The following is a 26,747-nucleotide window of genomic DNA, read 5'->3' on the forward strand; positions in this document are numbered from 1 at the left end:
AAAACGGGCCGGGAGCTTTTGCGACAGTAGAAGAAACGACTGCCGCAGGCACTTTTACGACTTGGGGGTGGTGCCCAAACACTTTCAACTTTGCGACACCGACGACCCTGCCTTCGTTGAGGACAGGCAACACTTTGAAATATTCGCTTTACGGCAAGAGGAGGCGGGGTCTTTCCTTCGCTCCACGCGCCGCGAAGCGGTGTGAGCGGGCCCTGAGCACATAGAGGTAGCTTTGTAAATAAAGAGGGTCACACCCCGTACCACTTGAGACCGGATATGTCTTTCGACAGTGTCGCAATCCCTCCACTTCTCCGAAACAGAACGGGCTGGCTTTTGGGGCGAAAAGAGTTCGCGGATGTTTCTAGACAAGCCCATCTTGAACTCTAGTTCAACCAAACTTAGGTTTTAAAGCCACGAATAAAGAGTCCAAAGGAGCCCTGGCAGGTAGTTTCAGGTAACGACGCTGTCAGTCCTCAAAGACCGCCACCCCCAGAGCTATCAACAACCCCCCAGCAAGACTCCCCAGACGCTACGCTTCAACTGGACTGTGTGTGACGTCACAATTAAGTTTCTGGCAAGGCGTCCGGGACACCTGACTATGATTGGATAATTCGGATGAGAGTGGAGATGGGGGAGAAGGGCGGGAACAAATCCCAGAGACAAAGAAGGGTTTTAGGGTGGGACAGAAAGGGAGGGGCAACCTGAGAGGCTTCCAGTCGGAGGTCCCTAAACAGTTTTGATTCCGCCCCCCACGGCTCCAGGGAGCGGTGGGGGAGGGGACCCAGACCTGGCCCAAGTGTCCCCCTCCCGCCGCGGTGGGGGCGGGGCCTGGGGCGGGGCTATGTGGAGCAGGGAGGCGGGGCGAGGTAGCTGAGAGTGGCCCCCTAGTGGGGCCATGGAGAAGCAGGAAAGTCTGGGGGCTGCTGGCGGCCTCAATGGAGAATCCCCTGGTGGGGGTATCAGCGGGGTGCCAGGAGGCATCGGAGGAGTCGAGTCAGGCGCCGGGTTGCTCTCCGGAGTAACCATGTTTCACGGTTCTGGGCCTCCCACGCACAATGGGGGAACTATAATTCGCAGTCTTGATTCTAGCCAGCCCTCCGGAGGGACAGCAGTCCTCGGTTCCGGGCTCAACCAGCATCCTGGGGAAGTCGCGGGCCACAGCTTTGGGTCCCGTACACAACCTGTCGGGTTTAATCCCCACTTCCCTGGAACCAGTGTATCCGGGACGTTCAACCCGGGGTCCGGGGCGTCTGGGGTGTACAACTCGGCAAACATTACGCTATCCGAGTCAACTTGCACGCGCCAAGACAGACCCTGTGAGGACCGTCCCCGGAGCATCCTAAAAAACAGCAGCTCCATCATGGTGCACAAATCCCCCGGGGCGGAGAAGTAAGGAGCCGGGGAGGAAGAAAGGGATTCCAGACACTGGAGGAAGCCAAGGCAGGGGAAGGGGGTGGAGTCTCAAGAACTAAAAGTGAGAGTAAGTGGGGGTAATTGGGTGGGAAATCCGAGGTTCCTAGCCTTTGAGAGAGCGGCTGGTACAGGATAAATCCTTGATTACATAGCACGTGATTATCGTCAGGTGTGACCCCACCCCAGCCTCCTACAGGTCGGAAAATGTTTTGAATAACTGAAAGAGGGAGTACTCTGCCCTTCTTTTGTATCCTTTCCTCACCCGAAGGAGAAAGTCTCAGCACTGGGATGAAATGAATATCCTGGCGACCTACCACCCTGCTGACAAGAACTATGGCTTTATGAAGGTGGATGAGCCCAGCACGCCCTTCCACAGGTGCGAGTCTGCAGCTCTAGCCCTTCAGCTCCTACTCTTTTCTCTACTCAGAGGAGGGGAGTGCCTGCTGCCTGCTCTGAGGCATTGCTTCCTCCCTCTCTTGCAGGCTCCAAGACAGCGATGAAGACCTGCTTGCCGGTACCTCTCATGCAATGACTCCTGAGAAGTTAGCAGAAAGGTGAGAGTCCTGCCAGAGGTCAGTAGGGACCTGTGGCCTCCTGCCCCCTCCACCCCTGAACTAGGGTCTGAGCTAGCTCTGCTTTTTGGCTCTCCAAATGGGAGGTACTACAATTTGGATCAGGACTCACTCAGGCCAAGGTGGGGGAGTCAGCCAGCTTGGCCCCAGCTACCACATACTCCCATTTTTTGTTCTCTCTGTGCCCCTAACTGGTCTCCCTCCCCTTCAGGTTTGCAGCAATGGACAGTTTCTGCCCCAAGGTCCTGTACAGCGATAACAGAAGCTCGGGGTCTTCAGACAGCTTTTCCAAGACACGTGAGATGAGGGGTGGGGTTAAGTGGAAGGGGAGGTGGAGTGAGAGCTCAGTGGAGAGCCTGGCAGGAAAGCCATGCTCTGACACTGGCCCACAGAATCCGATGATTTTGAAAAGCGCCGCAAGGCACACTACAATGAAGGAAAGTTCCTGAAACCTCAGAAAAACCCTCCCTTGGATAATAGCGAGAACAGCAGTGTGGGTAGCGTGAGTATGAGCAGTGGCAGTCGAGGTGCAATGCTGGACTCAGAGCCCAGGCCTGTGGAAAGAGGTGGGGCAGGAAGAATGACTGGAGGAGTCAAGGACCAGATTGGCCTGGTGGCCAGAAACCACATCCTAGAAGCCAAAGGTTAGCTATGGTGGGGCCCCAGACACCCAAGGGAATTGTAGTCCAGAACCTTCTCCACCATAGCTTGTCTTCCTCAGTGGGTGTCAGCCCAGGGCCCTGCTGCCTAAGAGGGAAGTCGTGCTGGCTGGTGTCCCCAAGGTAGACAGAGGGCAGCTGGGGTAGGGTCCCCATCAGGATAGGCCCCAAGGAAGGCTGGCTGGGAAGGAGGAACAGAAAGCCCAACAGAACTCTGAGGGGGTGGAAAGGTCACTGATGTTTTTCTAAAATGGGAGGAGGGGATAGAAGTGAGATGAGAACCTGAAGCTTGACCTTCTCATGGCTGCTCAGGGGTCACAATGAAGCTGGTGCCCTGTATTCTCTAGGTGTCCTTATGACTCAGACTGATTTGGGTGATTCCTCAGCTTCCCCTGCCTTCATAAATCTGTCCCCAACTTCATCCACCACTGTGGTGTTGGAGAAGGAAATTGGTCTGCAGCGCAAGGAGTATTACAGCAAAGGAAGATACCTAAGGTGCTGGCCCCACCCCGAGCTTGAGGAGGACACAGAAGATGAGCAGCAAAGCAGTGAGAGTTCAGCCGGGTCAGCCCAGGAGCGGGAGGGCTAAGAACCAATAGACTGATGGGTGTGCCAACCCTGGTCCTCTGATGCTTGCAGGCTCCACAAACTTGAACTGGGTGACTGAGAGTCCCATGGGCACTGAGGTCCGTCTGGTGGACCACACAGGAGGCTCCTCCCAGGATTTCCAGGCCACCGAGAGCTCCCAGAAAGTGATAGTGACATCATCGAAGCCTGGTGAGGGCACCAGGCCACCATCTCACCAGGCCTGGCTCTTGGCAAGCTCCCATCTTCCCAACCCCCGACTCCCTTCAGGCCAGCGGATCGGTAAAGGTGATGAGAGAGGCCTTCCACATTCTTGTGTGCAATGTGGATTTTATGGAGAGGACCCAGGGAGGCTCAGAGGGATGGGTACCAGCCCCCCAGCTTGGTACCACCGCTGCCCCCATGCCTCCTCCCTGATTCCTCTCTGCCACCTACCCTGCTCCAGGTATTGCCCAGTGCTCCAAAGATAGTGGGTCCCAAGCAATGTCTGACTGGTGTCAGTGGCTGGTATCCAAAGGGCTGAACTGGCAAAGCATGGAAGGCTCAGAGAGGGAACCTGGAAGTCACCCAAACTTCCCAAACCAAAACCAGCACAGACGTGAGCCTGAGCAGGGGCAAGGGGATGGCCGGGGAGCGCGAGGGGCTGAGTGGGTAGGTTCTAGGGAGTCTGGGGATCGTGGCCACATCTTCTGCCTGTGGCAAGAAAGCCACTAACCTAGCCCCTCCTCTTCCAGATGAAACCCTGCAGCTCCAGTGGACTCAGGAGGAGGAAACCAAACAATGGAAACTGTAGCCAGCTGGGGATGGGGTGGGAGCCAACTTTCCCTGCCCTCACCACCCTCGGTCAATCGGGGTAGACAATAAAGAGAAGAGCAGGAGTCTAGGTGCTGTGAATTGGGGTCCCAGGCTGATCCTGAGCTGTCGTTGAGGAGAGCGGGGGCAGAGATGAAAGTTCACGTGCAGGAAACCACAGGCAGAACAGAGCAAAAAGCTTGGCATAGCCAGGGGGACTGGACTCAACAGGCACCCAGGAGCCCAGGAAGACCCACCTGCAGTGGGCTGACAATGACTTGTGTGATTCAACCACACACTTACCAGTATTGTCTTTAAAAAACCACCCTGGAGGTAGGAGTTATCGTCCCCATCTTTCAGATGAGGAAACTGAGGAATCAGCTTGCCCAGGGTTAGGCAATCAGGATTTGAACCTGTATCTCTCAGGCCTCCACGACTCAACCACTGAAGGAGACCAAGCGGAGAGAGACCAGGGCCCTAGGAAGGTGACTGTAGATAGTCTCCGAGGGCGGGGCTGTGGCTTCTCTGATCTCAGGCCCTTCTCCACCCCTGGGCCCCGCCTCCACCCCTCCCAGCACTGCCTGAAAGTGAGGGGTGAGAGCTCCTCCTAGGACACCCCTTGCACCTAGGGAAAGAATCCTTTCCCCCACCCCCAGGCTCTACCCAGGGGAGGACTTTCCCTCCTCCCTCATCAGCACGTCCCCAGGCCAGGGGAGTGCCTGTACTTGCAGCTCCACCCTCCAGGCCCAAGGGCCCACTGGCCCCGGAGCGGTCTAGCTGAGATGACGGTCAAGCTGGATTTTGAGGAGTGTCTTAAGGACTCACCCCGCTTCCGGTAAGTGTATACACAGGTGTCCAGGGGCAGAGGTGGGGAGGTCCGACAGTCCCTAACATACACAACCTTCCCCATGTCGGACGGAGGATGTCTTTCCAGGGCGTAGGTCTCAGAGGGGCGAGATCCAGCTTAGAAGTCAAAGCCGTACCTCTGGTATCAAATCCCGTGCTCTGATGCTCGCCACCCTCTGCCAGTGTGGAGGGGGTCCCTCCAGCCTCTCTCAACCCCAGAGCTGGCACTCCCTCCTCCCTCTCTTGGGGACCCCTCCCCTCCCCCAGCACCTGCTCTGGGCGGTTAGCAACTTCCTGCCCTCGCCACATCCACCCTCTTTCTACCTTCCTGCTCTGGCCTGGGCCTTAGTAGCTCCCACACTGTGCAGAGTGAGTGAGCCAGAGCGGGTGGGTGGGAAGTTCTTAACCCATCAGCTTTTTATGTCCGTACCCTTGGCCCCCAACCCCAGCCCCTAACCCTGCCAACTGGACAGACCAGATAGGCCCAAGCTCTGTTCCCGTGACACTGTCCCTCCTTTCCCAGAGCCTCTGTCGAGCTGGTGGAAGCCGAAGTGTCAGAATTGGAGACCCGGCTGGAAAAGGTGATCCGAATGTGGAGGGGTGACCTGGGGTGGGAGTGAGACGAGAGGGGTAGGGCCAGGGAGAAAAGTAGAGACCAAGTATAAGTTCTGGAGATTACTGAATGTTAACCAGGTTGGGTAGATACTGGGGGCTACAGAGAAACCAAAAGGTGGTTCTGTATCCTTAAGGAGCTCGGAATCTTGGAAAACAAGACTCATCTGTGAACTTGCTTCTGAAGACTTGAGTTATGCGGGACCCTGAGCCCCCAGAAGTTTCTGCCCTCAGGGAGCTCTCAGACTGTGGGCAACAAATCCGTAAAACACTGACATGATGTAGTCAGGCCTTCCTGGCTGCTCTTTACAAAAGCAGCAGGCTCCCATCCCCCTTATTTGGCTTTTTTTTTCCCCTCTACAGCATTTATCTCAACTATGTTATGCGTTTACTTGCTGTATTAGTTTTCTATTGTATAACAAATGATTATGCATTCCGTGACTTCAAATAGTGCACAGGTATTAGCATAGTCGTGGGTCAGCACAGCTTAACTGTGCTCTGCTCTGCTCAAAGCAGAGTTCCAGTCCTTGCTGTTGTGGGATTGAGGCCCTCATCTCCCAGAGGCCACCCACAGTTCCCTGGCCCGGGGCCCTGTCCATAGGCAGTTTATTTCATAACAGCTTGTGTCTTCTTCAAGGCCAGTAGTAGGCTTTCCCAAGTGTGTGCTGACAAGATGCCATCAGTTTATATCAGAATGTGATCATGGGGCAAATCCGTCACCTCTGTCATTTGGGGGCGCCATCCTATTGCGCTTGCCATGTGGTGAGAAGCATAATCCTCACTCACCCACACACAAGGAGTGAGGATTACGCAAAGGTGGGAGTCACAGGGCTTCCCTTAGCCTGTGTCTGTCCCACTTGCCAAGTTTGTTTTGTGTGTACTTTTACCTACTGGACTGAAAGTATCATGAGGGACTTTTACATTTCCCCCTCCCCCGCCCCACCTCAATCCCCAGGGCCTTTGCCATGACCTGAAAGTTAGTAAGTAACCAACTAATAGATACATTTATTAATGAAATAGATACATTTAAATTGGTGTATAGCTGATTTACAACATTGTTAGTTTCTGGTGTACAGAAAAGTGATTCAGTTGTACACATGAATATATACATATATTTTTAAGTTAAACTTTTTATTTTTAACTAATTGCAGATCACAGGAAGTTGCAAAAATAGCACAGAGAAGCACAGGTACCCATCTCCCAGCTTCCCCCAATGGTAGCATCTTCCATAACTGTAGTCTACTGCTCAAACCAGGAAATTGCTTCTGGCATGATACAGTAAGCTGTCTAAAGACTTCACTTGGATTCTACCTGCTTTGCATATACCCTTTAAAAAAAAAAAAATCATTTCTTTACTTAGCTGTGCTGTGTCTTAGTTGCTGCACATGGGATCTTTAGTTGCGGCATGTGGGATCCAGTTTCTGACCAGGGATGGACCCTGGGCCCCCTAACACTGGGAGGACAGAGTGTTAGCCACTGGACTCCCCCAGGGAAATCCCTGAATATACTCTCTTAAAAAAAAATCTTTGTGTATAATTCTGTGGCACTTTATCACATGTATAGATTCTTATAACCAGCATCACACTCAAGATACAAAACTCCTATCATCACAAAGAAACTCTTTTGAGCCGTTTTTTTGTAATGGTACCCTCCCTCCCCACCCCCTTCCTTATCCATGACAACCACTCATCTCTTTTCTATCTCTAGACTTCTCATTTCTAGGTTATCTAGGTGGAATCATACAGAATGTGACCTTTCAAGATTGGCCTTTTTTTCCCTCTCAAAATAATGTCTGTAGGTTTATTCAAGTTGTGGCTTATCAGTAGTTATCAGCAGTTCATTAATAGTTGATGAGGAGCTCATGCCTTTTACATTGCTGAGCCCGTGCTGTTGTATGGATGCACCAGTTTGTCACTAGTTCAGTCTTCTGAAAGTTCCTTATTCAACTATTTGGGCAGGCAGGGTGAAGAAGGAAAAACTGGACACTCAGTCTCCCAGGGGAGTTGTGATCCTCTGGGTCCTTGTCCCTTATTATGGACACCCAAGAGTGACATCTGATAAAATTTGATCGTGGTCTGTTTCCTGACTGTTACTGACCCTGCCAGCCATCTTCAAGTCAAGCTATAGTTCCCTGAAGCCTTCACTAGCCTGAAAAAGTGTTTTTCAGTTCAACAAAAGTTCCGTGAGCAAACCTCTGTAGCCCATGTTTTCTGAGCCCCTGCTACCCAAGATTTCCTCATAGAACTGCCCTGGTGGTCTCTAGATCCCCAGGCTGAAATGACAGGCTCCATCAACTCTTGCCCCTTCCCAGATACAGTGACTCAGGGTGGAATCAATGGTGTCATCTCTAGGAGCCATGCAGTTTCTGCAGGTGAAAAGAACCAGGGGTCAGAAAACCTAGCTCTGGCTTCTCAGTCGGCCACCTCAAGGAGTGAGTTGGGAGGGAAACCAGTCTTCAGGCTATTCCTACTGCCACAGGGGCCTCCCAGAGACCCTCCTCAGGCCAATCACTCGTCCTTTGTTGATGAAGCCTCCTAGGCAGGTGGAATGAACTGGGAGATTGGGATTGACATATATATTTAAACTATTAACACTGTGTATAAAGTAGATAATTCATGAGAACCTACTGCATAGCTCAGAGAACTCTATTCTGTGGTCTTTGGTGCCCTAAATGGAAAGGAAATCTAAAAAACAGGGGATTTATGTATATAAACAGCTGATTCACTTCCCTGTGCAGCAGAAACTAACATTATAAAGCAACTGTACTCCAATATTTTTTTTTTTAAGCCTCCTTGTTTGTAATTTAGGGCCAGACAGAATAGGCCCTAAGAGCACCGTCTCTGACCCTATGGCCTGGCTGACTGATTACTATTTATGAGGAAATGTTCACTAAGCACAGAATGGACACCTCCAGACAGTAAATACTGTATAGAATTTTTTTTTTTTTTGCAAGGCATGTGGGTCTTAATTCCCCAACCAGAGATCATACCTGCGCGCTTGGCAGTGAGAGCTCAGAGTCCTAACCACTGGACAGCCAGGGTATCCCCTATTTCTGTAGAATTTAATACTGAGCAGATAAAGCTCAGGTTTCATCCTGAGGGCCAGACAGTGTTTGAGGATGGCGTTTCTGGGAACTCTGGACCCAAGCAGATGTTGCAGGGCAGGAGAGATGTCCAGGAGGTGAAACCGACTGGCTCCGCTGTCAGACTGGGAGGAATTTTGATCCAGGCCCAGAGCAGTGGGAGGAAAGAAACCAAGATGAGAAAGCAGCTGTGTGTATTAGAAACCAGACTGGGCCACAGAGAAGTGTAGGTTGGGGAGGGAGGGGCACAGCCCTGGGAAAGGGGAGACAAGTCAGACAGGAGAGGAGCAGTACCGGCATGACTCCCTGTTGCTCTGTTGTTTCCCAGCTCCTCAAACTGGGGAATGGCCTCCTGGAAAGTGGGCGGCACTACCTTGCCGCCAGCCGGGCCTTCATCGTGGGCATTTGTGATCTTGCCCACCTGGGACCACCAGAGCCCATGATGGCGGTATGTGGAGGGTCTAGACCAGGCTGTGGTGGGGTCTGGGATGTGGAAGAGACCCTGGGGAAGGCGAGGGAAGAGTCGGTCTGGGGTCTGCTGGTCCCGGGTCTAGGGGTGGGAGGACCCGACTGCCCTTGTCTGGTACTCTCTTTCTGCATCTTCTTGCCTAGGAGTGTCTGGACAAATTCACTCAGAGCCTGAGCCATAAGCTGGACAGCCATGCTGTAAGTTGGGGGGTGGCCTGGTGGGGGGAGCAAGGAAGTCTGTGGTCCTGACCCCCCACCTGCCAACTTCTGCTTCCCTCAGGAGCTTCTCGACGCCACCCAGCACACACTGCAGCGGCAAATTCAGACCTTGGTCAAGGAGTGAGTTGGGAAGGAAACCAGTCTTCTGGCCTCTCCCACTGCCATGGGGGCCTCCCCGAATAAAGGAGTTGTGAGATTGGAGGCTTCTGGTGGCCTGATCATTATCCCCTATCTCAAGGATCCCCTCAAAGTCCTGAGTGTCCATAGCTACAAGGCTGTGAATGCACCTTAGGGATTTCTCTGCTGGGGTCAGTGGGTGTATGGGTAATTCTGTGTTATTCCTACACCTCCAGAGGTCTCCGGAGCTTCCGAGAGGCTGGCCGGGATTTCTGGCGGGGGGCCGAGAGCCTGGAGGCTGCTCTTACCCACAATGCAGAGGTTCCCAGGCGCCGGGCCCAGGAGGCAGAAGAGGCTGGAGCTGCTTTGAAGGTTGCTCGAGCTGGGTACCGGGGCCGGGCCCTGGACTATGCCCTGCAGGTGCCTGCCCCTACCTGTCCTCCTGGGGTACCAGGGCCTCAATCACCTTGAGTCTGGAGTCACTGGTGTGCAGTGGGAGGGGTGGGGTCTGTGTCTTCAAGACTGACCTGAGATCTTTTGGGCTCTCAGATCAATGTGATTGAGGACAAGAGGAAGTTTGACATCATGGAGTTTGTGAGTCGAGGTGGGGGTGGGGGTGGGGGTGGGGAGGAGCCTGCTGATAGCATGAGGGACCGGGGAAAGAGAAGGGTCTGCCTCCTGCCCACCTTGTCCCCAGGTGCTGCGTTTGGTGGAGGCCCAGGCTACCCATTTCCAGCAGGGCCACGAGGAGCTGAGCCAGCTGGCCCAGTATCGCAAGGAGCTGGGTGGCCAGGTAGAGCCCCAGGGAGCAGGAAGGTGGAAGAGGGAGGGAAGGTGCTTTGAGATGACTCTGGGTGAGGGTGGGGCCATCTGAGATACCCTTCCTATGCTTAGTTACACCAGCTGGTCCTGAATTCAGCCCGAGAGAAGAGGGACATGGAGCAGAGACATGTGCTGCTAAAACAGAAGGTGAGGACTGGGGCTGCAGACAGGAGGCGGACGACCCTGGGGCCTTGGTCTCTGCTCACTTCAGTTGCCCTTTGACACTTTTGTGCCCCCAGGAGCTGGGTGGGGAGGAGCCAGAGCCAAGCCTAAAGGAGGGGCCTGGTGGCTTGGTCATGGAAGGACATCTCTTCAAAAGGGCCAGCAATGCATTTAAGACCTGGAGCAGGTGAGGAGTGAACATCCCAGTCGGTTTTGGGGGTTTTTTTGAGTGGTTATAGTGTGTTAAATGGGTCTTCCCAGGTGGTTCACTGGGTAAAGAATCCTCCTGCAGTAGAGGAGACCTGGGTTCAATCCCTGGGTTGGGAAGATCCCCCTGAGGAGGGCATGACAACCCAGTCCAGTATTCTTGCCTTGAGAATCCCATCGAGAGAGGAGCCTGGTGGGCTATAGTCCATAGGGTCACAAAGAGTCGGACATGACTGAAGCAACTGAGCATGCATGCATGCACACACCATGTGTTAAATGCAGCCAGGAAAAACAGACAGACTGCCCCTACCCCCCACCCCACTGCTTCCTTCAGAGACTTTATATTCCATCAGCAAAGATACACAGTGATATGGTAATTAAGTGAATTACGTGTTATCTTAGACGGTAAGAATACCATAGGCAAAAAACAACAAAGAAGCAATGTGGACACAGCCGGAAAGGAGCTGTGACTTTGAGTAGGGTGGTCAGTCTAGACCTCCTGGAAAGGTGACTGCTGAGTGAGGACTAGAAGGATATCTAGGGGGAGAATGTTCTAGGCTGAAGGAGGAGCCCTTCCAAGGCCCTGAGGAACCTGGAGGGTTCCAGGAACAGAGGGGAGGCCCTGGGTGTGGACAGAGGGAGGGAGGAGGAAGTGGTAGAAGATGCAGGTGGAGCTAACAGGGTGTGAATCATGATGGCCTCGTTGGCTGTGCTCTGAGGGAAGTGGGGCGCCATGGGAGGGTGTGGAGCAGGGTGGTGACCTGCTCTGACGTGACCCCTTCCCCTTCCAGGGCCACCGCCGGCCCCTGAGGGATCTTTGTGCAAATTAAGAAACGGAGCCCATTCTCCAAGATACTTATATTTGCCAAAACGTTGTAGTAACTATTTTATTAGACAAAGCATTTTTGCTGCCATCTGCTGGAAACTTGTCTTTGTGAGTCTATCACAACTGGGTGCTGAGATGTGATCAGCACCCCTCACAGGTCCCCGGCTGCCCCTCCTCTGCAGCATCTCCTGGGACGGGCAGCCCAGGGCTCTCTCTTCTCAGTGAGATTCTATGAAGCTGAGAGCACCATATTCCTCCTGTCCCTCTCCTGAGCCATTACCCCCACATCACAAATGCTATTTCCACCTCTTCCAGACGCTGGTTCACTATTCAGAGCAACCAACTGGTCTATCAGAAGAGGTACAAGGTGAGTAGGCTGGGTGCTGGGTACTGGGCCCCAGGAGGACTCAGCCCTGCTGTGGCTGCCTGGACATCTGCCCTCCCCCCGCCAGGACCCTGTGACCGTGGTGGTGGATGACCTTCGTCTCTGCACAGTGAAGCTCTGTCCTGACTCAGAAAGACGGTTCTGCTTTGAGGTTGTGTCCCCCAGCAAGTGAGTACAGTGCCCAGGGCTGATGGCCTGTGTGTCTCAATCTTACTGGCTGGCAAGGGTCTTGGAGGCCCCTCATGCTGCCCCAGATGTTAACCCTTTGGTGGTTGACTGGGGAGGAGAGTATAGGGCAAAGGGGCATATCTAGAAGGGTATTACCAATTGGTGCAGAGGTATTTCCATATGACTGGCACCAGCCGCACACTTGCTGAATGTCAACTTGCTCATCCTGCCACTTGACTCCCCAAGCCTCAGTTCTCTCCCTGCTCTCCATTCCCCTCTGGTCCAGGTCTTGCCTCCTGCAGGCTGACTCAGAGCGCCTCATGCAGCTGTGGGTCAGCGCCGTGCAGAGCAGCATCGCCACAGCCTTCAGCCAGGCTCGCCTTGATGACAGCCCCCGGGGTCTAGGCCAGGTACCTTAACTGGCGGTGCAGGGCTGGGCTGCCCAGCGAGCTAGGACATCCCTTCCCTCAGAGTCACTCTTTCTTCCCCTGTCCCCCCAGGGCTCAGGACACCTGGCCATAAGCTCCGCTGCCACCCTGGGCCCTGGTGGGTTGACCAGGGGAAGGGAGCCTGGGGGAGTGGGGCACGTGGCAGCCCAGGTGCAGAGCGTGGACGGCAACGCCCAGTGCTGTGACTGCCGGGAGCCTGCCCCCGAGTGGGCCAGCATCAACCTCGGTGTCACCCTCTGCATTCAGTGCTCTGGCATTCACAGGTCTCTCCCCACAGGGTCCCAAGCGTGGGCCCCTGCTCCTCCTGGGTTGGGGGCGGGAGACTTGCCTGGGTTTCCTCTCACACTCTGCCTGTTACCTGGGCTGAGCCTGTGGGGCCCAAGGTGGACCCAGGTGGGCCCAGCCCCTCGGTATCCTGGTCTGGCCAGGGCAGGAGGACACCCAGGGGAGTTGATCGACTTGTCTGGAGGCGGGGTGGGGTCAGGACTGCTGAGGGTTGGGGAGCTGATGAAAAGCAGAGAGAGATGATGTTATGAGGCCTTAGCAGGTCTATACAGCCCTCAGGGGGGGAGAGGGGAGGGGAGTGGCATGGCAAGAGTTGTCCAGGCCAAAATACCTGGAGAGAGGGGAGGTGGCTGGAGAGGATGAGGAGAAGGGAGGAGAGGGAATGGTGAACAGGCGGAATCCTGCTCCATCCAGGTCAAGACCACGTGGCCCTGGCTGCCCTCTGCCTCCTGGCCCAGCGCCTCCGCCTGGGCCCCCGCACGCAGGACCTTGCCCCTAAGTCTTTTCAGGAGTAGCAGCTGCCCCCACAGAGGGCCTGACATATCTCCCCTTGCTCTCCAGGAGCCTTGGAGTTCATTTCTCCAAAGTCCGGTCTCTGACCCTTGACTCATGGGAGCCGGAACTCGTGAAGGTGACTTGGGATGCTGTTGAGTGTGTGGGGGTGGGGTAAGGGCAGGGCTTCAGAGTCCTGAGGGCTCAGACACTCACCCACACCCTACCTGTCTGTCTCTGCCTCTACCTGGGCTGTCTGCAGCTCATGTGTGAGCTGGGAAATGTCGTCATAAACCAGATCTATGAAGCCCGAGTGGAGGCCATGGCTGTGAAGAAGCCAGGACCCAGCTGCTCCCGGTGAGGCTGGGGCCACCCTCCATGTGGGGAGGGAGGGAGGAGGGCCCAGGACGAGAGGAGGAAAGACTGTCTCCTTCCCCTGCAACACTCCCCCGCCAGGCAAGAGAAGGAGGCCTGGATTCATGCTAAATACGTGGAGAAGAAGTTCCTGACCAAGCTTCCTGAGATTCGAGGGCGAAGAGGTGGCCGGGGGCCCCCCAGGGGACATCCTCCTGTGCCCCCAAAGCCAGGGCTTATCAGGCCCAAGCCGGGGAGCTTCAGATCCAAGCCAGGTATACAGTTGGTTGGTTGGGCATCTGTGAGCGCCTGCTGGGCACTCAGCACAGTGCCAAGCCCAGTGGGGAGGCACAGAGTCCCGGGTCCAGGTCTTCCCCTTGAGAATGTTCAGGGGGCCAGACTGTACCAGCACTGGTTTTATAAGGCAAGAGTTTCGGGGATTAAAGTGAAGGATGGGAAGGACCATGGGGCTGGGAGGAAGCAGGAAGGGCTGTGTGAGGGTGCCAACAACCTAAGATGAGTCAGGAGAATGAGTGAAGGTCTCCAGAGGCCTGTGGATGAGGGTGAGAGCTTGGCTGGAAGAGAGGGAATCAAGAGAGCTGAGGTTGACTATCAGCTCACCCTCAACATCCCCGCCAGTTGAGGTGGTCAGACAGGAAGAAGTGCAAGATGTGACTATTCTATATGCCTAGGCACCTGGCCATATCCTCTCACACCTTCCATCACCCCCCACCACAATTCCTGGTCTTGGAGTCCTTCCCACAATTGAGAAGTGACCTATCCCGTCACAATGTCAGGGGTCTGTACTGAGGGTTTTCTTCTCAGATTCATAGCTGGTTCCCCTTCACAGAGCCCCCCTCTGAGGACCTGCAGAGCCTGCACCCTGGGGCCCTGCTCTTTCGAGCTGCTGGGCACCCTCCATCCCTTCCCACCATGGCTGATGCCCTTGCCCATGGAGCCGATGTCAACTGGGTCAACGGGGGTCAGGAGAATGCCACACCGCTGATCCAGGCCACAGCTGCTGTGAGAGTCTTGGTGACCTCCCTACACCACCTTCGGTCTCCTCTCTTCCCTCTCCTGACCTTGGTCCCAGCTCTTAACCCTCTCCCCAGCCCCTAGGGAGTGATAACCAGTAGAGCCTGATTGCTAAGAGGGTGAGATTTGGAGGCTGAGAAACCTGGTTTGGATCCAGACCCTCACCACTTACAGCTGTGAACCTCCTTGTGCCTCAGTTTCCTCATCTGTAAAATAGGGATAACATGCCTTATTAGGTTGTACTATGGATGTAATACATGTAAAGAGCCAGAGCAGAGGGACTTCCCTGGTGGTGGTCCAGTGGTTAAGATTCTGTGCTTCCAAGGCAGGGGCTGCAGGTTCAATCCCTTATCAGAAAACAGATCCCACGTGTCCCGTGGTGTGGCCAATAAATAAAGCTTAAAAAAAAAAAAAAAGCAGAGCCTGCCATCCCATACCACTGAACTGACCCGACTCCAAAATATCTTTTAATTTGTCTCTAATTTGCCACATCTCTCCCCCTTCTCTATTTCTCCATGCAGAATTCTCTTCTGGCCTGTGAGTTTCTCCTCCAGAACGGGGCAAACGTGAACCAGGTGGACAACCAAGGCCGGGGCCCGCTCCACCACGCGACAATTCTTGGCCACACGGGGTAGGGACAACAGGGATGATGGCCTCGGGAGGAAGGCTCCAGACGGGGTGAGGGGCCGGCTGAACTTGGCTATCTTGTCCAGGCTGGCCTGCCTGTTTCTGAAACGGGGAGCCGATCTAGGAGTTCGAGACTCTGAAGGCAGAGACCCCCTGACCATCGCCGTGGAAACAGCCAACGCTGACATCGTCACTCTGTGAGGGTGCCTGGGGAGGCGGGGCTCGCGCTTACACTATCCACTTGGGCGGGGCTTACGCCAGACCCCAGCTTGCCAGGCGGGGCCTGGGGAGGGGCGGGGCCAGCTCCTGGACCAGACTGAGAAAGGCTCCTCCAGGTGTTGACTGAGGCTTGGAGAAGGAAGGGTAAACTCACCTTCCTTGGTGGATTTATTCTGAGAGAGGCATTATTCATTAACGTTGTCGGGCATCTTTAAAGTACTAGACCCTGAGGAAACAGGTGAATGAAACAACCCAGCTCAAAGGATGGGAAGGTGAGGGTGGGGGTGGGGTGAGAATGTCATTCATTCCTTAATTCTCTCCCCCTTCAGGCTACGATTGGCAAAAATGCGGGAGGCCGACGCAGCCCAGGGCCAGGCTGGTAAAGTACACCTCCCCTCCGCCCTGCACAACATTGTAACTGTGGGCTTCTGGCCCCTGGTGACCTGTCCCCAACTCCCTGTCCTCAGCTTCATTGATCAATTACATTATTTATTCAACAAATACGTATTGGGTGCATCCTACGCTCCAGGTCCTTGAAACAAAGCAAAGAATAGGCGAGGGTGCTGCCCTGACAGTACAGACATCTCCTCCACCCACGTTGGAAGCGCGTGCTCTTACCAGGCCGGGCTGTCCCTATTGTGCTATTCGTGCTAGGACCCAGCCTCTCAGCCCTTTCTCCCTCCCCTCAGGAGACGAGACATATCTTGACATCTTCCGTGATTTCTCCCTCATGGCATCCGACGACCCGGAGAAGCTGAGCCGGCGTAGTCATGACCTCCACACGCTTTGATCCCAGGCCTTCAAGGGCTGGGACCCCCATCCCTTCCCTCCCTACCACCCGCCCTTTCCATTAAAGCCTTTGTGCTTTGCTCTTCAAAGTTCATTTATTGGCCACCTCCTTTCGGCTGGTGAGATATAGGGCACTGCGACTCTTGGGGTGCAGGAGCGATTGGGAGTTTTTGAACTGGAGTCAATGGAGGGGCAACTCCTGGGAGTGAAGTGGGAGCTTCGGCCTCTAGGGCGGGGGCTCGCGAGCTCAGGCGACGTGGCCCGACCCGTCCGGCTAAGCAGAGGCCGCTTGCGTGGCGTGGGTTGGGTCTAGCCTTGGGGGGGGGGGGGGGGCGGCTGGCATCCGGGCTCAGGCCATCCTGGCCCGGAGGCATCCCTGGAATGTGGATGCTCAGCACCCGCCCCCTCGGGAATTCCCCCGGGGAGTGACAGAAAAGGAACAGGTCCTCAACCGCTGCCGTCCGGCCCTCAGTTTCTTGAGCGGCGGGATAGGAGATGCCGGCGTCCACTGAATTGCAGACGTGAGGTCGGGCACACCTGGGGGCCCGTGGGGCCGTCGCGGGTACACCCGGAACGACGTGACTGAGTCACCCTCAGGACCCCACCCCCGCTAGCGTGCGCTGGTCCAGCCTGTCGGCCCCGTCTCTCTGGTTCGCCATTCGGCTTCCACCACCACCCTAGCAGCGCTAGGCCGGCGGGGCGGGGGCGAGGGGCGGGGCGCCCAGGGGGCGGGGCTGCCTCTTAAAGGGCCCCCGGCCGCTGCCCTTAGGCCACTTCCTGGGGGCGGAGAGGACTTAAGCGGTTGCAGAAACCAGAGGAAGGCGTCGGCGCCCGGGCCCGAGACTCCCGGCTGCTTCCATCTGAGTCCTCAGACACTCCCAGCTTGTACTGAACGTGCATCTGCGGTCCCCAGCTGATACAGAGGCACCCCTCGCCATCGGCTCCGATCAGCCTCGCCTCCATCTCCTGGGACCCGCGCCAGAGTCAGGCAAGGCAAGGCCTCAAACTGGCCCCCCGGAGCCCTGCGTGGACTTGGCCACGGTGACAGCGATCTGCCCGAGAAGCTGGACCCTTCAGAGTCGGCCTTGTGCTCGCCACCGTCACCTGCTGGTTGGATTCTGGAAAGCCACTGTCTGAAGACCACAGAAAGGAATCGCTGACCACCCAGAATCGGATCTATATCTCCCGTACCTGACTTCCCTCAGCTCTTTTCATCCGTTCTCTCGACCTTTCCGGCGTCTCTGTGCCCAGAAACCATCCCCCACCACCAAGGCAGCTAGGGTGAGCCCCAAATCTTGCTGCCTTGTACTCCAACCTGTGCCTCCCACTCAGAGACAGTCTGAACCTTACCACCCAGTTCTGCACACACCCAGGAAGTTCTACCTTTTCTTCTCTTTCGGTGTCTTCTATACTCCTCAAAATTTCTCCTCCTCCTGTGCCCTCTTCGCCCCCCTCCTTCGGGGGCCCCGTGACCCTGAATGTCGGGGGAACGCTATATTCCACCACGTTGGAGACCTTGACTCGATTCCCAGACTCCATGCTGGGGGCCATGTTTAGGGCTGGTACCCCCATGACTCCCAACCTCAATCCCGAGGGAGGTGGCCACTACTTCATCGATCGAGATGGCAAGGCCTTCCGGCACATCCTCAATTTCCTCCGGCTGGGCCGCCTAGACCTGCCCCTTGGATATGGGGAGACAGCGCTTCTCAGGGCAGAGGCGGACTTTTACCAGATCCGACCCCTCCTGGATGCCCTGCGGGAACTGGAGGCCTCTCGGGGGACCCCAGCTCCCACAGCCGCCCTGCTCCATGCAGATGTAGATAGCAGCCCCCGCTTGGTGCACTTCTCTGCTCGTCGAGGCCCACACCACTATGAGCTGAGTTCTGTCCAGGTGGACACCTTCCGGGCCAATCTCTTCTGCACCGACCCTGAGTGTCTGGGTGCCCTGCGAGCCCGATTTGGTGTGACCAATGAGGACAGGGCAGAGGGAGGCCCACATTTCCGTCTGGAATGGGCTCCCCGCCCCGCGGAACTCCCCGAAGTGGAGTACCGCAGACTAGGGCTGCAGCCACTGTGGACCGGGGCACCAGGAGAGCCACGGGAGGTGGTGGGCACACCCAGCTTCCTGGAGGAGGTGCTGCGGGTGGCTCTGGAGCATGGCTTCCGTCTCGACTCTGTCTTCCCTGATCCTGAAGACCTGCTCAACTCCCGATCTCTACGCTTTGTTCGGCACTAGGAACTGAGACCTGGGAATGCTGCCCTCAGTTTGACTTCATGGAGGGGCGGGGGAGGGGGGAGAAAGAACGGGTCATTAAAGGGGTTGAAGATTCTCCTGAGGCCTTTTCCTAGCTCTGCTCCGGGAGCTGTGAGAGTCAGAGGCCCCACTGCACCTGACTGGAGAGCCCAAGTATGGACAGGAATCCCCACACTGGAGGGAGCCCACCAAGAGCCCACAGGATCAGTGGGTCTGGACTGGAGCCGATCCTAGGAGGGCTGGGGAGGCTTCCCTGGCTGGTCCTGCCTGAGTCTGGGGACCTTCGGTGTTTCCTTGCTTGGAGCTCAGTATTCAGAGTCAGGAAAAGCAGGTATGCTTCTCTGCCCAGGCTCAACTTAGCAGGACTATGGAAGGATGATGAGGTCTGAGGGAAAGAGGAGCTTTGGATTGCTCTAATGTGGTCTCCTGGACTGTGACTTCTCCTGGAGATGGTGGCCTCGCCTGGCCTGACAAATGAGAGGTCAGAACACTGTGAAATATGGGAAGGGAGGTTCTTTGCTGTGCCCTAAGCCACCACTGAGGGAGACAGGGAGGGCTACGCCCCACCTTAGGTTGGCATAAGGGAGCTAGGAGAATCCCCATTAACTGTGGGGCTGGAGCGTCCCTCTGGAGTTCCAGGTGTTTTAAATAATCCCATGTTGAAGGTGGGGCTGGCTACAGGGAGGAGTGGGGCATCTTCTTGGGTCCTGGCCTTCCTTCCTTCATGTGTACGTGCCTGTCAGCCAGTGGCTCTGACTGATGCGTGGATCCCTGCATCCTGGCTCTCAGCCATGTTGCTGGAGGTGGTGTCTGTGTGCTGGTCTTTCTGTGGCCTCTGCATGTTCAGGCCTGTTTGGGGTTGCCCAGCAACTGTTTTGGTACCAGGTGTGTCTGTGGTATGGGTATGAGTAGACTGACAATTAGTTTAATCACAAGGGGTGTGTGTGCACATGTGCTTCACACATCCACGTAGGCAGGAGGGGCCTGCTGAGCTTTGAGTCACTAGGATCTTCTAATGAGAGGTAAGAGAAGTCAACTGGGCTTAGCTAGGCCTTGGAGGCCTGTATAGAACACTCTGTTGCTAAGGCAACCATGAGCCTGTTGCTAGGAGATAGCTGGGGAAGGCCCAAGGCTGCTCAGGGCGAAGAAGAGATGAACAGAAGAGTTTGAAAGAGTGGGGGAGGATGTGGACAGGCATGGGTTTCTGAGTCCCTGGGGGTACGGAATACTCACAAACAGCTTCTTCACTGGGGAGTCACTTACTATTTATCACTGGTCATGATTTACAGGAAGAAAAATAAAATTGCTTTTGGAATCACCAACTCATGAAAGCTGCTGAGGGCTAGGTTGGGGGTATAGCAGAAGCCCTGCTTTCTCTATCCATCTCCCACTAGAAGAATCTTCTTCCAGTCCTCAATTCACTGGGCCCCAAGTTTACCCCAGCCAGAGATGGGGCAGTGTCGCTGTGCTAGAATGCTCTAGAACCTCCAGACAAAAGGCTGGAACCAGGATCACAGAGCATTCCAATGCCTTCCCAGCCTAGGTGGGGCCAGCCCTCCCTCCAGCAGCCCCCAGCAGGCCTCATGTGGACACTGGCACTAGGTGGGATCTTCCTGGCAGCCGTTGAGGCCTGTGTCTTCTGCCGCTTCCCAGACCGTGAGTTGTCGGGCCGCCTGGCCCGGCTTTGCAGCCAGATGGAGGTCCAGTGGAAGGACTGTGAGGTCTCCTGGACATTCTCGGCCTTTGCCTTAGGTAAAATCAGACATCCAGGGATGGGCCTAACAACAATCTCCCCTGTGCCCCAAGGGGCCTGCAAGTGGCCTCACAGCTCTGCCTCTCAGCCATCTCCTCAGTCCACAGCCCTCTCTGGACACACTTTCTGCTCCCTCTGGGAGAGCTTCTTTGGACCCTGGGAAAGGGCCCAGAACCTTCTTCCAGGTCAGTGAGGGAATCACCCGGTCCTTACCCATCTCCACAGATGATGCATCCTTGAACAAAATCACAGAGAAGACTCACAGAGTCCTGAGAGTCATGGGTGAAGTCAAGGGGGAAGGCACAACCTAGGGGCTTGGAAGGCACAACCAAGGAGGGGGCTGGGGAGGTGGAGTAGGGACGGGTGGAGGGCAGATGGAGACAGGAGAGTGTGATGGGGTGGTGCTGGGTGAAGGGGTGGAGGTGAACCATCCCTGCTGAGGCCCTGGGCACTCTAGCTGCTTTCTGCCTCCCCAGAGATCAAAGGGTCTCTCTACTCACTCCCTTCATATTGGCAATGGCTTCGAAAGACCAAGCTCCGGGAGTACAACAGAGAAGGTACGGATGAGGGGAAGGACCAAGGGGTGCCTAGGTCCTTGGGCAAAGGGGTGTATGGCTGAGCTCATCCGCCCCCCACCCTGCCTTGTCTTTCATTTCAGCTCTCTGCCCTCCCTCCTGCCGTGAGTAAGAAAGGGAAGGGGTAGCGAAAGCCGGGGGCTTGGGGCACTTGAGGAGAGCAGCCACGGAGGGCGGTGGGAGCAGAGAGGAACGGAGGCTTCCCGCCTCACTGCCGGCCCTACTGTCTCCTGCAGGGGGCAGCACCATCCTGTACAACTGTTCAACCTGCCAGGGCTTCGAGGTGTACTGTTGGCCCCGAAAGCGCTGCTTCCCAGGTCCTTACTCCCCACCTCTGCCTCACCCCCACCCAGATCTCTGAGCTCTGAGGCTTCCCCAGCATCGATGGGTATGGTCCCCGGGATCACTCACTGCTTCCTGGGTCCCCTATAGGAAGTCACGATCTTTGGGAAGCTCGGATCCTGCTCCTCTTTGTGTGCGGAACTGCCCTGCTCCTGGGTGTCCCGAGCCTCGCGGTGGAGTGAGTTGGGGAATCAGGGCGGGAGACAGCCTCACCACTTCCCACCAGTACCCCCTCATCCTTCCTCCTGCCCTCGTGGCCCTTCCCTCCTCCCTTCCCAGGCCTCCCACCCTCTGTTTTCCCTCAGGTACAACTACTTCCAAGCAAAAAGTTGACTTGTGAAAACGAGGACAGAGCCTAGCTTCCAGTTCTAAGGAGCTCGTGTGCCCACAACATCCACTTCTCTCTTGGGGTTGGGGGTGGGGTGGGGAGGGCGGGGGACAGCCAGACCCTTAGTTCCAGCCCCAAGTGGTTCAATCTTCCAGACCCTGATACTTAGATATACCCCATAGTCCCAGTGTCAGATGGTCCAGGGACCCAGGCACCCACAGCTGGAAAGCTCCTCCCCTTCATCCCTCAACCAATCAGACAGGGGCAGTCCCCGTGCCAGGAAAATATCTACAGAAGGAAAGAATCCCCTCTGCTCACCACCACTCCCACATCTCCTTCTGCCTGTTCCCGGAACGTGGGGGCTGCCAGGCCCCAGAAAGTCCTCTTGGCCCTCCTGTGACTGATTGGGAATCCGGGAATGAGTGTTCTGGAAAAGTCCCTCCCCCTAGAATGAGACCACAGCAGTCAGCCTGCTGGCATGCTCCCCTTCCATTTAACATTGTGAAGCCTCCCACAGAGAGAGGCCTCCCTCCTGCCAGGCCCAACTAAACGTGCTGTCAAATGGCCTCCGCCTCTGCCTGGCCTCTGTCTGCAACTGGGGAGGGCAGGGGGAGAGGGAGGCTCATGTAGCACAGTGGTTCTCAACTTAGGGAGGTGGGGATTTTGCACCAGAGGAGATGTTTCTGATTGTTTTGATGGGAGTGGGGGGGAATGTAGTACTGGCATCTAATTGTTAGAGACCAGGGATGCTGGTAAACATCTGAAAATGCATGGGAATGTCCTCCAGGACAAAGAATGATCCAGTCTGAACAGTCAGCAGTGTGTGGTTGAGAAACCCTGGTGTCTGGTCCCTTGGTTATCAGGAGTTTGGATTTGGGGGATGGGAGATGGGACATATAAAGAAGAGGCCTATCTCCAACTATAAGTCACAGTCCAAGGGCCTAGGCCTGGGATGGATCCTTGCCTTCACACAGCCCCATGGTTTTCAAACTGGATACTGAAGTTCAAAGTGGATACTGAAGTTCAAACTGGAACCGAAGCTCCCAGTTCTCAACCAGCTGCGTGTGTGTGTGCTAAGTCACTTCAGTTGTGTCCGACTCCACGACCCTATGGACTGTAGCCCACCAGGCTCTTCTGTCCGTGGGATTCTCCAGGCAAGAATACTGGAGTGGGTTACCGTGCCCTCTTCCAGGGGATCTTCCCTACCCAGGGATGGAACCTGCGTCTCTTAGGCCTCCTGCATTGGCAGATGGGTTCTTTACCACTAGTGCCACGTGGGAGACCGCATATAGAGTCATCTGGTCATCTTAAAAAACTACCTGTTGCTGGGTCTTGTCTCCAGAGATTTGGAGTTTAGTGGTCTCATATGGGGCCTCAGTTAATCTAATTTACAGCCAGCCAGGGTTAGAACCACTGTTTGGGGGAATCTGTAAAGGTACTGGGGATAGAGAGAAAGGAGTAATTTATCCCTTCTGGGGAAACATCTTCCATTTTGTTTTACACATTCTAGTTCAATGCTTTCATTTTATACCGAAAAATGGAACCCAGAGATCATATGGCATGCCCAAGCTCATACAACAATTGAAACATTCACTCATTTGATAAATACTAAGTGATTGCCAGCCAGGCACCGGTCAACGCTGCCGCCCACACTGGGGTGAGAAGCACCCTGCTCACGCCCCAGCCACAGCAGCTCTCCTTTGTCTCTGGGAGCTGTCTCAAGCCCCCAAGAATGTGCCCTCTTTCCAGGCTCAGCATTTTAGCTGTCCTCCTTCTCACACCCAACATGCAGTGGGTCAACAGCTTTGCCCATCTCTGAAGGACCTTGCTCCTCTCTGCCCCTCCTCCTGCTCTATGGATCCCAGCCCTCTCTGGAACCCTCTTTCTCCCTGTGGAGCCCAGTCTCCCAAATGTGCATCTGACTCTGCTAACTCCCCTAAAGCCCACTCTGTACCCTTAGCAGCCACACTGGTTTTGTTTTGTTTTTTTAAATATTTACTTTATTTTCCTGGCTGTGTTGGATCTTAATTGTGGGGTGGGGACTCTCTAGTTATCGTGCATGGGCTTAGTTTGCCTGCTGCTTGTGGGATCTTAGTCCCCCGACCAGGGCTCGAACCTGTGCCCTCTGCATTGGAAGGCAGATTCTTAACCACTGGCCCACCAGCGAAGTCCCCACACTGGTCTTCTTAAAACTCCACATCACTCGACCCTCCTGTCCAGCATCAAATGCTTGAAAACTTAGGCTCTGGAGTTGGGCTGCCCGATTTCAAATCCTGGCTCTGGCACATACCAAACCTTGGGAAAGTTATTTTTCTGTTCCTGTTTCCTCCTGTTTTAAATGCGGATCATGTATTTCTTTGATTCCTTGGCCTTTTTTCCTTCGATCTACATTTTAACATCTCTGAAGAACCCATTTTAAATTGAAGACATGTCATAGCATAATGGTATATATTACAATTGAAAATATCTTAAATTCAATGCAGTGGCACTTTCCTTACAGAATGACTGTGAGGTCCAAATCAGTTCATATAAAATGCTTGGGACTTTGCCCAACATGTAATGGGCCCTCATGAAGTATTAGCCATTATAATCTCTTACTTAAAATCTTCCCTAGCTTGTCTTTGCCTATAGAATATAGAGTTGGCCCTTGATCCTGACATTCAAGACTCTCTACCTGCAGCTCCCCTCATCTTCTTTAGTCCTCAGGCCAGAACTGTCCGGACACAGACCTGGAATCCTGCTTGAACACCCCACAGGCATCTCAGACTCCACATGTCCACCTTTCTAGACCTATCTTCCTCCCACTCCCGGGATTTCTCAGGTTTAATGGCATGGCCGACAGGGTCACAGTCATCCTCCTCCCCTCATGCCATGCGCCCACTTCTTACCAGTAAGTGGTCTACCTCGGTAGGTAATGCTTCTTGGAATCTGACCCCCTGGTGTCTCCTGGGGCTTCACCTCAGCTCTGCCCACCCCACAGCCACTCTGAGTCACTTCTAGTTGCCCAAATACTGTTATCTCATATGTCCTTCCTTTGCCCAGGCTTGTTCCTCTACCTGGAAAGACTTTCTCCTTTGGCTCAGATATCCCCTCTTCTGAGAAAATTTCTGTGAGCCCCCAAGGCTAAGTGGAGTGAGTCTGCTCCAGGCTTCTCTTGTGTGGCACCTGTTTACCTCGGGTGGTGGTGTTTCTTTACACATCTTCCTGCTGTACCACACACTACTCTCTAAAGCCACTGCTTAAGGTTCTGGGTCTGTTTCCTCAGAGCCTGGCACATGGTAGATGCCAGGAAGTGTCACTGATGACTGCAGCGCCTTCTCTGAACCCTTGTGATATGTCTTCCCTGGGTAAGCCCTTCATGAACACTTCGCACAGGAGGCTGGCAGAGTTAGTGTTTGTTTTGTGCACATGAGGCCAACGAACCAGAGTGTGGCCTGTCAGGGCAGGGACGGTTTTTCAGAGCCCCTCACCAATCAGGAGGCTTCTGTGGGTGTGGCAGTTTTAAACAATGGCCCCGTACTCTCTGACATGCTGCCTACCTAGAGGTAGGTGCTATGTATCCTTCCCTTGAACCTGGGTTCCATGGCTAGCTGGCTCACTGAATGTGGCAGAAGCGACACTGAGCCACTTTCTGAGCCCAGGCCTTAAGAATCTGTCACCTTCTGCCTTTTGGGACATTCACTCTGGAACTCAGTCGTCATGCTATGAGGATGCCCGGCCTATTTTAAGGGTCCCCATGGAGGGGTTTGGCCAAAAGCCAGTATCTGCTGCCAGATGTGTAAGTAACGCAGCCCTCCGCTCTCAGATCATCATCCCCAGATTGTCAGGTTTTCCACCCAAGGCCGCAGACATAGTAGAGCAGAGATAAACCATTCCCACAGTGTCCTGTTGGGGTTCCAGACACAAAGTCCAGAGCATAATAAAATAGTTATTTAATGCTACTACGTATTGTTACTCAACAATGGGTAACTGGATGGTGGGGCAGAAAGAAGAGCTTAGAACCTGGCACTAAAAGCCCTGGGTTGGGACTTTCCTTGGGGCCCAGTGGTTAAGACTTGGTGCTTCTACTGCAGGGACCTTGGGTTCGATGATCCCTGGTCAGGGAACTAAGATACTGCATGCCATGGTGGTGTGGCCAAAAGTAATAACAAAAAACAACAAAAAAAGGCCCTGGTTTGAGGATATGGCTGGCACTGCCACTTCCTATTAATAGCTGTATATGTACATGAAAAACATCAGTTCACCAGCCTGAGCTTCAGTCTTCCTATCTGTAAGATGGAGTTAATGATGGTTAACAGGTATGAAGACTATGTTTCAGACTATGTGTTATTTACGTATAGCTGTGTAACAAATTATTCTAAAACTCAATTGTCTGAAACAGTAAACCCTTATTATCTCATGGTTTCTGTGAATCAGAAATTCAGAAGCAGCTAAAATGGGTGTTTCTGGCTCAGAGTTTCTGGTAAGGATGTTGTCCAGATGTAGGTCAGGGTTGCAGACATCTAAGGGCTAGTGGATCAGCCTTCAAGATTCCAAGATGGCTCACTCGAATGTCTGGTTGGTTGGTGTCAGCCGACGGCAGGAGCCCTCAACTTCTCGACAAGTGGAGCTTCTCCACTGGGCTACTTGACTGTCAGGACATGGTGGCTGGCCTCCTCCAGAGTGAGTGATCCAAGAGAGCGAGGTGGAAGCCACACTGCCTTTTACTACCTAGCTCTGAGGTCACACACCATCCTCACAATAGCCCATTGATTACACTCTTTGTGACCCCATGGACTATAGCATGCCAGGCTCCATGTCCATGGGATTCTCCAAGCAATAATACTGGAGTGGGTTGCCATTCCCTTCTCCAGGGATCTTCCTGACCCATGGATCGAACTTGTGTCTCTTGCATCTCCTGCATTGGCAGGCAGGTTCTTTACTACTGCGACACCTGGGAGCCCCATCGATTACACAGATCATTGTGGAAAGGCATGACACTGTGATACCAGCTGGGGAGGTTCACTGGGAGCTGATTTGGAGACCGGCTACCACACACATGGGCACAGTTAATTCTTCAATAACCCCACAAGGTAGATACTCCTAATAATCTCATCTTGAAGATGAGGAAACAGAGGTGTACAAACATGAAGTAACTTGCCCAGATTTATAGGATGGTAAGTGATCAAGCTGGGATCCAAACTCAGATAGTCAGACTCCGAAAGTGAGCTCTCAGCTGGTTTCAAAAATAATAATAATTAGGCTGCAATAGATCTTTGTTGCAGGACATGGGATCTTTAGTTGCAGCATGCAAACTCTTAGTTTCGATAT

At 54.4% G+C, this 26,747-nt stretch overlaps 4 protein-coding genes across 13 annotated transcripts; all 4 read left to right on the top strand.

Annotated features, from left to right (window-relative positions):
• The first annotated feature begins 192 nt into the window (after nucleotides 1–192).
• On the top strand, nucleotides 193–4,107 carry LOC133231381 (uncharacterized). 6 transcript variants are annotated; one of them, XM_061389645.1, is made up of 9 exons: nucleotides 193–454; nucleotides 1,682–1,789; nucleotides 1,896–1,967; nucleotides 2,197–2,282; nucleotides 2,378–2,629; nucleotides 2,992–3,192; nucleotides 3,284–3,517; nucleotides 3,675–3,827; nucleotides 3,964–4,107. In XM_061389645.1, the coding sequence occupies exons 2-9, from the start codon at nucleotides 1,707–1,709 to the stop codon at nucleotides 4,020–4,022; spliced, it is 1,140 nt and encodes a 379-aa protein (XP_061245629.1). In that variant the 5' UTR covers nucleotides 193–454; nucleotides 1,682–1,706; the 3' UTR covers nucleotides 4,023–4,107. The 6 variants fall into 6 exon arrangements, with proteins under 6 accessions (XP_061245629.1, XP_061245623.1, XP_061245624.1 ...); XM_061389639.1 differs by lacking the exon at nucleotides 193–454 and adding an exon at nucleotides 652–1,389; XM_061389640.1 differs by lacking the exon at nucleotides 193–454 and adding an exon at nucleotides 652–1,389 and having other exon boundaries at nucleotides 3,284–3,421.
• Nucleotides 4,108–4,199: 92 nt separating this feature from the next.
• ACAP1 (ArfGAP with coiled-coil, ankyrin repeat and PH domains 1) lies at nucleotides 4,200–16,279 on the top strand. Its single transcript, XM_061389619.1, has 22 exons — nucleotides 4,200–4,856; nucleotides 5,391–5,448; nucleotides 8,890–9,009; nucleotides 9,174–9,227; nucleotides 9,310–9,368; nucleotides 9,602–9,785; nucleotides 9,915–9,959; nucleotides 10,063–10,158; nucleotides 10,260–10,334; nucleotides 10,427–10,536; nucleotides 11,698–11,749; nucleotides 11,835–11,935; nucleotides 12,222–12,345; nucleotides 12,436–12,647; nucleotides 13,231–13,300; nucleotides 13,424–13,518; nucleotides 13,618–13,790; nucleotides 14,366–14,538; nucleotides 15,072–15,181; nucleotides 15,264–15,374; nucleotides 15,726–15,775; nucleotides 16,086–16,279. Exons 1-22 carry the CDS (start codon nucleotides 4,804–4,806, stop codon nucleotides 16,184–16,186), a joined length of 2,226 nt encoding a protein of 741 aa, XP_061245603.1. The 5' UTR covers nucleotides 4,200–4,803; the 3' UTR covers nucleotides 16,187–16,279.
• Nucleotides 16,280–17,722: 1,443 nt separating this feature from the next.
• On the top strand, nucleotides 17,723–19,761 carry KCTD11 (potassium channel tetramerization domain containing 11). Its single transcript, XM_061389700.1, has one exon. It carries the CDS (start codon nucleotides 17,723–17,725, stop codon nucleotides 18,419–18,421), a length of 699 nt encoding a protein of 232 aa, XP_061245684.1. The 3' UTR covers nucleotides 18,422–19,761.
• Nucleotides 19,372–23,450, top strand: TMEM95 (transmembrane protein 95). 5 transcript variants are annotated; one of them, XM_061389684.1, is made up of 8 exons: nucleotides 19,372–19,461; nucleotides 19,978–20,191; nucleotides 20,418–20,474; nucleotides 20,669–20,749; nucleotides 20,851–20,871; nucleotides 21,004–21,084; nucleotides 21,200–21,287; nucleotides 21,389–23,450. In XM_061389684.1, the coding sequence occupies exons 2-8, from the start codon at nucleotides 20,023–20,025 to the stop codon at nucleotides 21,447–21,449; spliced, it is 558 nt and encodes a 185-aa protein (XP_061245668.1). In that variant the 5' UTR covers nucleotides 19,372–19,461; nucleotides 19,978–20,022; the 3' UTR covers nucleotides 21,450–23,450. The 5 variants fall into 5 exon arrangements, with proteins under 5 accessions (XP_061245668.1, XP_061245665.1, XP_061245666.1 ...); XM_061389681.1 differs by lacking the exon at nucleotides 20,418–20,474 and having other exon boundaries at nucleotides 19,978–20,377; XM_061389682.1 differs by having other exon boundaries at nucleotides 20,851–20,875; nucleotides 21,200–23,450.
• Nucleotides 23,451–26,747: the final 3,297 nt, after the last annotated feature.

Source organism: Bos javanicus, chromosome 19 (assembly GCF_032452875.1).
Source record: "Bos javanicus breed banteng chromosome 19, ARS-OSU_banteng_1.0, whole genome shotgun sequence".
NCBI lineage: Eukaryota > Metazoa > Chordata > Mammalia > Artiodactyla > Bovidae > Bos > Bos javanicus.

Excerpts from the sequence above, each read along its gene's own strand:
- LOC133231381 (XM_061389639.1), top strand. The coding sequence starts at position 896 with ATGGAGAAGCAGGAAAGTCTGGGGGCTGCTGGCGGCCTCAATGGAGAA. Across the intron at positions 2,630-2,991 it reads CCACATCCTAGAAGCCAAAG|GTGTCCTTATGACTCAGACT; the intron begins GTTAGCTATGGT and ends TGTATTCTCTAG. Across the intron at positions 3,193-3,283 it reads AGAAGATGAGCAGCAAAGCA|GCTCCACAAACTTGAACTGG; the intron begins GTGAGAGTTCAG and ends TGATGCTTGCAG.
- ACAP1 (XM_061389619.1), top strand. The coding sequence starts at position 4,804 with ATGACGGTCAAGCTGGATTTTGAGGAGTGTCTTAAGGACTCACCCCGC. Across the intron at positions 9,010-9,173 it reads CACCAGAGCCCATGATGGCG|GAGTGTCTGGACAAATTCAC; the intron begins GTATGTGGAGGG and ends CTTCTTGCCTAG. Across the intron at positions 9,369-9,601 it reads ATTCAGACCTTGGTCAAGGA|AGGTCTCCGGAGCTTCCGAG; the intron begins GTGAGTTGGGAA and ends CTACACCTCCAG.
- KCTD11 (XM_061389700.1), top strand. The coding sequence starts at position 17,723 with ATGCTGGGGGCCATGTTTAGGGCTGGTACCCCCATGACTCCCAACCTC.
- TMEM95 (XM_061389680.1), top strand. The coding sequence starts at position 20,023 with ATGTGGACACTGGCACTAGGTGGGATCTTCCTGGCAGCCGTTGAGGCC. Across the intron at positions 20,378-20,668 it reads GGCCCAGAACCTTCTTCCAG|AGATCAAAGGGTCTCTCTAC; the intron begins GTCAGTGAGGGA and ends CTGCCTCCCCAG. Across the intron at positions 20,876-21,003 it reads TGCCCTCCCTCCTGCCGTGA|GGGGCAGCACCATCCTGTAC; the intron begins GTAAGAAAGGGA and ends TGTCTCCTGCAG.